The 10311-nt window shown below is 38.0% G+C and overlaps 1 protein-coding gene across 1 annotated transcript; it reads left to right on the forward strand.

Annotated features, from left to right (window-relative positions):
- Nucleotides 1–1334: 1334 nt before the first annotated feature.
- Nucleotides 1335–7183, forward strand: hsd3b1 (hydroxy-delta-5-steroid dehydrogenase, 3 beta- and steroid delta-isomerase 1; the record flags this gene model as incomplete). The annotated part of the gene is made up of 3 exons (XM_079254339.1): nt 1335–1485; nt 4270–4434; nt 6366–7183. 3 exons carry the CDS (start codon nt 1335–1337, stop codon nt 7181–7183), a joined length of 1134 nt encoding a protein of 377 aa, XP_079110465.1.
- Nucleotides 7184–10311: the final 3128 nt, after the last annotated feature.

Genomic DNA, 10311 nt, shown 5'->3' on the forward strand with positions numbered 1-10311 from the left:
TAGCAGAGTGGTCTGAATCAGTGGAGAAGCTCCGTTACTCTTCGAAGCAAAGATATTCTCCATTCTTCTGCTTAAGGATGCTTAAAGAATATACAAAGAGGTCTTTATGAGTTTAATCAATTTTGTGCAGCTGAAAAGAGACTCGAGAGTTCGTACACTGAGAAGAACTCTTTTCAGCAAAAGAAATGTGTTAACAGCAGCCAGTCAAAGAAAGAAAATGTCTTTTTCTTTTAGAAAGAAAGACTCAGCATGTGACATGAACAAAAATGCTAATGTAATGTGTAGTAGTAGATAGTGGCAATGTCTAATGGTGATAGAAAGCTTAAACCCAAATTGTTTTTTACTAGTTAGACACTAGTTAGAAAATATGGAATAAAACTTTTCTGAAGGTTCAAAATACTATTAAAGCATGAAGAATCTGCAATCTGAGTATATTTATCACTATGTTGCACTGCAGGTGAATTATTCACCAAAAAATAATGGAAATGTACAAAGGAAATTGTAGAATTCTACATAAATACAGTCTAAGGAAAAAAAATTACTAAAAATCATATTAACCCTTTTATGCATACATTTAATTTTTTTTTTTTTTTTTTTTTAACTTTTTTTTCAGTCATATCATATTTATTTCTTCTTCAGTGAGTGGTAATGTATTAGATGGCTCACTACCATACACACTATTGAAGTGGTATTTTTAACAATATACCATCCTCACTGCTGAATATGCAAGAAAAAAGCTTATAAATAGGTGTCCACTATTGTGACCACTGTGCATGAAAGGGTTAAATCAAGAGTAGTACTTTTATTTAGGCAGGATGCTAAGAAACACTTTCATTTGCCATTCTTGTTTTGCTTTTAGTTATTTTTCAGCTAGAACTTATAAAAGGATATGAGTAGTTTAGGAAGTTTTCACTGCCATTGATTTGACGATCCACCCATCACTTGATCGAGCTGATGTCAAACATTTTTGTGTAAGTTTGTTCCAGCCCTCGTTTTGTTCAGAACCAGAGAGCATTCCACCGTGAAGTATCGGAGCCCAGCCCCTTTTTTCCCACACTGCCTTGGAGCAAATAATGACTTTTTTTTTTTTTTTCTCCAATAACTTTTCTGAGCTTACAAAAAGTGGGGTGGTTGAGGATGAGAGGGCAGATGGTGCTGCCACTCTTCCACTGACAGAAATCTCCCAAGAAATCCAAATTTGTACTCTTGCATTCTGTTTCATTTCCAAACACTTGTTCTGAGGAGTCTTCTCAAGAGGCAGAAAGAAGAAAAGCTTCTTTTTTTTCTTTTTTTTTTTTGGCTTGTTTTTAAAAGCAAGACAGTTTTAACCTGCAATGTCTCTGGAGGGAGAAGTGTGTGTGGTGACGGGAGCCTGTGGATTCCTGGGAAAGAGGCTGGTGAGGCTGCTGCTGGAGGAAGAGAAAACGGCCGAGATCCGACTGCTGGACAAAAACATACAGCTGCAAGTTTTACAGAGTCTGGAGGGTAAAAATTATTCATAAAAATTCCTTTTCAAATTTTCTAAATTGAATTGAATTGTGTTAAAACAGCAGCACTGGGTGCATAATAATGAATCTTTTTTATAAAAACATTTATTTAGAGATTAAATTTCACTTTTTAAAGAAAGGAAAGTTCATCTAACTGAGGCTCTTATGTGTTTCTATAGTAGTATTCATAAAACATCATTGCATTTAATCCTATTTCCATCTAATTCGTACTCAACTGGGAATTAATCTTCCTCAAGACTTCCAGCTCCAAGATGCTTTAACTATAATAAGAAGGTAATAAATGAGAGCAGCTGCACGCGCATTAGATAAGATGCAAAAATATTTGTCATATTAGAGAAGAAAGGAGATATGGACATTTTTAATTCAAACGAACATGTTTCCAGTGTGTGAAATGCCAACTCAAAGCAGTTGTAGTGGTTTGCAAAATTATTTTAATCATATTTTCAAGTAAAGGTTGCAATGCAGCAATTCTAGAAACAGAGATTTAGTTGGATTCAGAAGGAAAAAGGGCGTAGAAACAGAAAATTTAACAATACAAAACACAACCTTTCCAAAACCGCAAAGAATTTGGGGATTTTATTACTTGTATTATATCATTAATCTAATGTGGAAAATATGAAACAAAGTTTAGAGTTTAAACCAAATAGCCTTCAGGCAGCACCGAATCAACTTCAATCACATTCATAAAAGCAAAACCCCCAAATGAAAATCAATCCTGAGGTTTCACATGATGAAATTATTTTTGGTTGCTGCTTCCTTTTGGCTAAAGAGAAAACAGAATATCTAACTTGTTCTTGGCGCATTGTTGAAAAATCAGCATGTGTGATGGTATTTGTGCAAAATGTACAAGTAATAAACACCTCCGGGATGGCACCATTAATATGTCGCCCTCTGACAGGAAGGGGGTTCGTCGTTCTGCTAATGATGCCCGTTTGTGAGCTGACACATTTTTCCACTTCGGATTTTATTGCTTTGTGATTCCAGCATGAAGACCCCAAACTAGACCTTTACAAACGAAGATCTTTTTTCTCGTTTCTTCTGGTGTCTGGTCTGTTTAGTTTTAGAGCAAACCATGATTTTATGATCCATTTAGGACATGCATATATCTGTTCATGACCAAGGGTGAGAGTGGATATCATCCATCCATCATCTTAACCGCTTAGTCCGTATCAGGGTTGTAGGGAAGCTGGAGCCAATGGCAGCAATGATTTGGCAAAAGGCAGGGTACACCCTGGACAGGTTGCCAGTAACGGACATAATATTTGTGCAAAAGCATAAAATTTAATGACTGAGATTTCATCGGTTTTAAAAAAAATCAGACAAAAATGATTTATGTGCATATTTCTGCCCTCATGTATTCAGTTTCAAGCATTTTTAACGTTTTGGGTTTTTTTTTTTTTAAAGGAGGTTATGCACATCAGTGGGAAATAAAACTCTTTTTGTTTTACAGCAATGAATTCAAACATGTCTCAGTTCCTGAATTAGTTTAAGACTAGAAGTACTACAGTCCAGCCATTTGGCTTTTCAAACTTCCATGCCAAATGGCTGCCAAGTGGCTAAATTAGTTCTGAGCTAATAGGCGAACATAACACAGCTGTGAACGGACACCGTTGTTTTGTAAATGAGGCAGATACTCATGCAAAACTGAAAGGGGACTAATGTTGCTTTGCCTTTACCTTTATAATTCAGTGTTGTTGCAATGCAACCAGAGAGAGGTAGAGGTTTAAAAATACTATTCAATGTTTTGTCACATCGTTGTTTTCCTGCAGGATTGCAAGCAGAACTTTGTCAGCATTATTGCATCGTAACATTTGTAAATATTCACTCCATGTGAAATCGTTTGTATCATAATTGTCAAGTTTGATTTCTAGCATATGAAACTCACATCCATAGGCTTTTCAAGGTGTTAGTGCAGTAAAAAAGACACAAGGTTAATGAAAAAATATATCATAAAATAGTATACATATAAGAGAAAGAAAAAAAAAGACAACATGACATATCTGGCCATTTAACATCCCAAAATTACAAGGGATAAATTTTAGGCCCGTTGATTAAAATGACTTGTTTGAAATGCATGTTCTATAGACAGAGGAACCAAAACTGAAAAAGTTGTGGAGGGATATTGATGAAATCTTCAGGAAAGCGTTGCACATTCACTTAACATGAATGAGAGAGAGAGAGAGAGAGAGAGAGCGTGTGATGTCAGAAAAAGAGTAGAGTTTGATCAACGTACATGTGGCTGTTCCTTCCCCTTTTCTGATGGGCCTATACCCTGTATTGTAAACTGCAGACTCTGAGGAAAAGACAGGAGATGTCTGTTGACTGCCATTACTTTGTGAAAAATAATCAACTTCCCTTTGCTGTTTTCAACAATTGCACAACGCAGTGTTGGCGTGACCAAAGTTAGTTTTGAAAACACTTGTGTCCCAGAAAAGTCACAAAGAAGGTGATTATCTCTCATTTAAGAGCAGGTTATATGTACAATATTGTGCCAGATCTTTTAGATCAAAGCATTTCATGTACGAGTGATGCTGACTAAAAAGTACGTGAAAATGTGAGAAATGGTCAAAGGTTTATGGAACGTTTGTGACCACTGAAACAATACGGTGGGTTTTGCAAACCCCTTCTGGACCATACTCACATCTAAGGCTTCCAGACTCTTTTCAACCCCTCTCACAGATCTGAGCAAGTCTGTGACAACTTTGCTTTTCAGATCTCTGCTTGATAAGTTAAATATTACCTTTGATTCATTGTGTGACAGATTGTAGAGGCAAGACCAAACTGACTGCGTGTGAGGGGGACATCCGGGACGCTGATTTCCTGAGAAAAGCCTGCCAAGGTGCATCAGTGGTGTTCCACATTGCATCCATCATTGATGTCACTGATTCAGTGGAGTACAGTGAGATATACGGGGTGAATGTTGAAGGTAAGGCTTCTGCTTTCATTCACCTAAATGTAATTTAATGACATTGTATCAAGAAATTGTGCATGTATGATGGTTTAATACCATAGCTGTCCAATATCTGTCTTCAGGGGCTGCAGATTTTAGATGTTTCCTGCTTCAACACACATGAAGCAGATTAATGGTTTATTGGGTTGAACTTGACTTGTAAGGTGTTGAGGAGATTAACACTTTAAAAGGGGAAATTGAATGCACCTTATTCCCAACATGAAACATTTCTCGGATATATCCATTATACTTTGGAGCCCTGCTTTGGTAAATGCAGTCCATAGTTTGAGTGCAGCTGCTTCTCTCGAACCCCCCCCCCCCCCCCCCCCCCCCCCCCCAAACAGCACTGCTCAGGTGACGATTTGTTCCAGGCAGCTCCTTCTTCCTCTGATTCTGGAAGTTTGTGTAGAGAAGCTCCTTGCATCCGGCTGGTCAAAACTCCTACTGCTTCCTGTCGGGCTGTAGACCGGCTGTAGACCGGTTGTAGACCGGCTGTAGACCGGCTGTAGACCGGCTGTAGACCGGTTGTAGACCGGCTGTAGACCTGCTGTAGACCGGCTGTAGACCGGCTGTAGACCGGCTGTAGACCGGCTGAAGACCGGCTGAAGACTGGCTGTAGATCGGCGAGGCGAGCAAACCGCACACATGGGTGGTGTTGAAGACCAGGAGGGGGAGGAGCTTAATAGTTTATGACATCACAAAAATGGAGATTTTAAAACGAGTTGTTTAGACGCTTAATTTCAAAGTCTGCTAAAAACTAATTATTCCAGAGGTTGTTTTTTTAATAGTTTTTTTTTTGTTTTTTGTTTTTTTTTTGTTGTTTATGACTTATAATGCCACACAAGACAACTCTAAGCACTTAGAAAAGTGTTTTTTTTGTTTTTTTTTCGTGCAATATCCCCTTTAAAGCCCAAACTGAGAAAAGCTGATGGTAAAAGTCTATTCTGAAGTCTTTATTTGCAGGGGGATTTTTATCATTTATTACCAAAATTATCCATCACAGGGACAGAAAACAAGTAGCAGATTGTGTTAAACAGGGTTTTTGAGCAAAGTTTCTACCATAAAGTGATTCAAAAGGCCTCTGAAGCTGTATATACATCAAACATTATATGTTTGGCTTTATAGGGTTAATTCAAATTAAATGAGATGTGCTGAAGCAGTAAAACATCTAAAAGCTGCAGGGGAGAAGCCCTCCAAACCAACTTTGGACAGTCTTACTTTCCTCAGCACATAGTTTAAAGTGTTTTGATTGCTTCCACTAAAATGAACTCTTCTATGTGTCTAAATTGCTTTATGACTTTAAAACATTAGGTGCATTTCTTTGACACTTTGCATGGTTCAAAACTTTGGTTTACACTTCACCTCACATAAAAATCTTTTAAATGCAGTTCATGTGAAGCCAAATCCTTTCAATGCTTCAGTTTAATTTGAACTTGGATGTGGTATGTCACTGTCTGTTGCATTCACTCTACAAAGCACAAAGTTAGAAAAAAAAAAAAACTATTTGCAGCACTGTTCGGTCAAATGCTTCTAAATGAATGAAAGACGGTAAGTAGACTGTACTTGTATAGTAGAATCATTTCATGCCACATTAAGCTAGTCAAAGATAGATGCAAACAGCACTTCTATTGTTGTGATGTATCACACGCATTCATACCCGATAAACACGCCGAGAGGAAATGTGGGGTTCAGTGTCTTGCCAAGAGCCGTTTGATCCACTGACCTTCCAGTTGGTTAACTCTTCTATCTGAGCTACAGAAAGAATGCATGAACTGTCCAATTCAAGGAAAGAGTGTGTAAACATCTACTTGTTTCATAAAAAGAAGCCTGTCCTCCGCTGAAATAAGATCAATTTAGTCAATCTGATGATTAGCTTATCTGAACTTTTGAGCATCTTGACTTTGCAGGAACGCAGCTGCTTCTGGAGGCATGCATCCAAGAAAATGTGTCAATTTTCATCTACACCAGCACCGTGGAAGTGATGGGACCAAACTCCAGGGGAGATCCTATAATTAAGGGCAACGAGGACACAGTCTATCACAGTCGTCTTAAGTTCAACTACAGCAAGACCAAAAAGGAAGCAGAGGAAAGAACCTTGCTGGCTAACGGCGAGGTGCTCCAAAATGGAGCCCGACTGGCAACATGCGCCCTTAGGCCTATGTACATCTACGGGGAGGGTTGCCGCTTCCTGCTGGGTCACATGGGAGACGGGATACGAAGCAGGGATGTTCTGTTGCGCATGTCTGAAAAAGAGGCTCTTGTCAATCCTGTCTACGTGGGCAATGTGGCCTTCGCTCACCTCCAAGCAGCCCGCAGCCTCAACGATCCACAGAAGAGAAACACTGTCGGAGGCAAGTTTTACTTCATCTCCGATGACACGCCACCTGTGAGTTATTCAGACTTCAACCACGTCGTGATGTCTCCCCTGGGCTTCAGCATCCAGGAGAAACTCCGGGTGCCGCTCCGCTTTTTCTACATATTCTGCTTCTTTTTGGAGACACTGTGCATGATGCTGCGGCCTTTCATTCGCATCAACCCTCCACTCAGCCGCCAGCTTCTCACCATGTTGAACACAACATTCACCTTCTCCTATCAGAGAGCAAAGAAGGACCTGGGATATGTCCCTAGGTACAGCTGGGAGGAAGCACGCAAACGCACCACTGAATGGCTCGCCTCACAGTTGCCAAAGGAGAGGGAAAGAATAATGTCCAAATCATTTAACTAAACCAGAAACAACACCAGCTTGGTATAAATATGTTTCTGTGCATGTGCAGCTGCCATGCCATAGCAGAAAGCAGTAAATGTAATGAAGTTACTCAGAAATATTAATTAAAGGCACATATGAAGAATTTTTATGTAGATTTTTTGCGTTGTTAGGACTTCGAGTTAATAAAGTGAAGGATTCCCGCACTGATGAGGCAGTTTTAACTGCAAATAAGTTGCATATTTATAGTTTGCTATTTCTGTTTTATAGATATTTACCTAAGCTTCAGTGAGAGCTGATTGACAATCAAGCAAGTGTCAGCAGTAACATTATCTGCTTGACAAAGTGGAAGTTGAGACTTGTTAAATGTTTAAAAGCCCAGGTTTATCTCCCCTTTTTGCTAGTGCTGTGCATACTAATAAAACTGATGGGAAACACTTCATTGTCACTTTTTCTTTTGCAAAACTTTCTGTGCACTCATCAGACAGACATTACAGTTGAATGAGATCAAATTATAGTGAATGCCACCATGAAACCTCCAGTTGCATGTGCAATTTCCATACACTCACTGGCCACTTTATTGGGTGAGCCAGGTCGGTCAGTTCTTTAAATACATAGCAACTTAAGCATCTGATCATTTAGACATGGTGATGATGGATTCATACTGAGCATCAGCTGGAGAAGAAAGGAGATTAAAGTCACTTTGAATGCAGCATGGTTGTTGGGATCTACAGGGATTTTCACCCACAACTATCTCCATGGGTTTCAGAGAACGGTCCAAAAATAAAAGAAAATATCTGGTGAGCATCTGTTGTCTAGATGAAAATGTTTTGTTGAGGTTACAGCCAAGATTTGCATATTATCTCTGAAAGCGCATTATGTATAATCTTGAAGCATATGGTCTCCTGCAGCAGAAGACCACACCGGTGCGCCACTCCTGTCAGCTAAGAACAGGAAACTGAGGCTACAATTCACACAGAATCACCAGAACTGGACAATGGAAGATGGAGAAACGTTGCTGGTCTGCCAAGTCTCCATTTCAGCTCCACATTCACATGGTAGGATCAGAATAAATTCTCATCATGGATTTACAGCTGACCAATCGGCAGCTGGTGTGGTGATGCCTTTGTGTCAATATGGAACTAAATCTGTGAGGAAGGATCATAACACTTTGCTGAATCCGTGACATGAAGCATAAAAGCAGTTCTGAAAGAAAGGGGTACTAGCAAGGTGTACCTAATAAACTGACCAGAAGTAATATTTTGAGAAGGCTGGTATCATTAGAATAAACAAAATAAAAAATTTAAAAACAAGTGTCCTGAACATCATTTCTAAATGTACTTAACCCATTAATAGTCACTTCTATCTATATAGTCAATCATATGTGCAAATATGTATGATAACCACAAGTCAATAGTTTGTAGAGTATTTTGTGACAGATTAATCTTTAATAATCAGTCTGGGAAGTTTATCTTACATTAAGACTACAGATGTCCGACATTATTGTCCATATAATTAGCTGATATTGCCGTTAAAATGCAATATTGTAAATTATTGGTATTGGTTTTTACTTTTTGGATGACACAACATCTAAACAATGTCCACATATTATAATTATATATATATATATATATATATATATATATATATATATATATATATATATATATATATATATATATATATATATATATATATATATATATATATATTATATATCCAGCTCTTCAGCTGAGTCTCCTCTAACTCAAAATGACAAAATATAAGAATTGTCATGTATGGTTTTACAGATTTTAATTTTTTTGTTTGTTTTGTTTTGTTTTTTGACTCTGCTTGCTGCATAAATATCACTACCAGTTGATGTCTACATAAGAAATTAAGAGCTGAGCAAAATTGGCAAATCAGATATCAGTAAAAAAAAAAAAATTAAAAAAACAAAAACATCCATGATTAAGAATATTTATTTTTAATTAAATTTTCTGTAATTTTATCTATAAATGTAAATAAAGCGTTCATATTTAATATAGCTTGATTTTTTCCAACATCCCATAGATAAATACTAAAAAAAAACTTCTACATGTCTGTTTAGTTATGCTTTCATTAAAGAATTAACATTATCTGAAATTTAATTTATCATTCACATGTTTTCCTGCAGTGTTTTGCCTCTATGGTCCACTAAAGACATGTTTGTCCTTCAGCTCAATGAACTCTCTTAACACTCTGTGATGAAGAGACAAAGTCACCATTCACTGCATGTTCCTCTTTTTTCCACCAAATTATATATAATTAAGCTCTGAATCATATTAACACGAAGGGTTGACCTGTTTTTGCAGGATTACATTTCTGTGTTTGCAGGGTCAAAAGCAGTAAAACTGCAGGGATCATCATGATGTAAATCATCAGTTTTAACCTAAAAAACTCATTTTAGCTGATCCTGAGGAAAAATCTAAGTCACTGAATTTAATTAAAAGCTCCGCTGGGTGCTTTTCAATATGTACATAACATAAGAGTATTTATGGTGCAACCGTTAAGCTGATTATTGATTTTCTCTCTCTTGCTCCAACATCTCCTTATTTCATTTGTCACTCCTGCTTTCTATTTAAAACTCATACACAAGCACACACAGGATTAAAACTTGCCACCCTCACAAACCACAAGGCAGCCAGGCCAGAGTCCAGCACTTTAAACAAACAGCCATTGAACACAAACGAGGTCATGGATTCACCACCAGTCAAAGCCTCCAACCAAACTCACTGCAATCCCAGTCTGGGTGGAAAAAAAAAAAGAAAAGAACAGAAAGAAAAGGGAACCTCAGCCATAGATGAATGCGATGGCTGTGATGAGCAGAAAAAAAAACAGAAAAAGGACAAGGAGAGGTTTGTTGTGGATACATTCAGACTTAAATTGGGGCTTCAGCCCAGTTTTGTTTGTGGGCTTATTTGGATTTTATATGGAGTCTTGCCTTCATGGCTTTTGTTTTCCCAGTAAAACGCTGAAGTTTTGCTCCAGAGTTTCAGCACTAACACAGAGCTAGGATTTACTCCATCCACCAATCTGGGGGGGCTAAACAGAGCAGCTGAGAGCTGTTAAGCACCAACTAAAGCTCCCTGGCAGCTATTCGCTCCATTCACTTCTCATTTACTCCAGAA

The sequence above is a fragment of the Telmatherina bonti genome (assembly GCF_933228915.1).
Source record: "Telmatherina bonti genome assembly, chromosome: 15".
NCBI lineage: Eukaryota > Metazoa > Chordata > Actinopteri > Atheriniformes > Telmatherinidae > Telmatherina > Telmatherina bonti.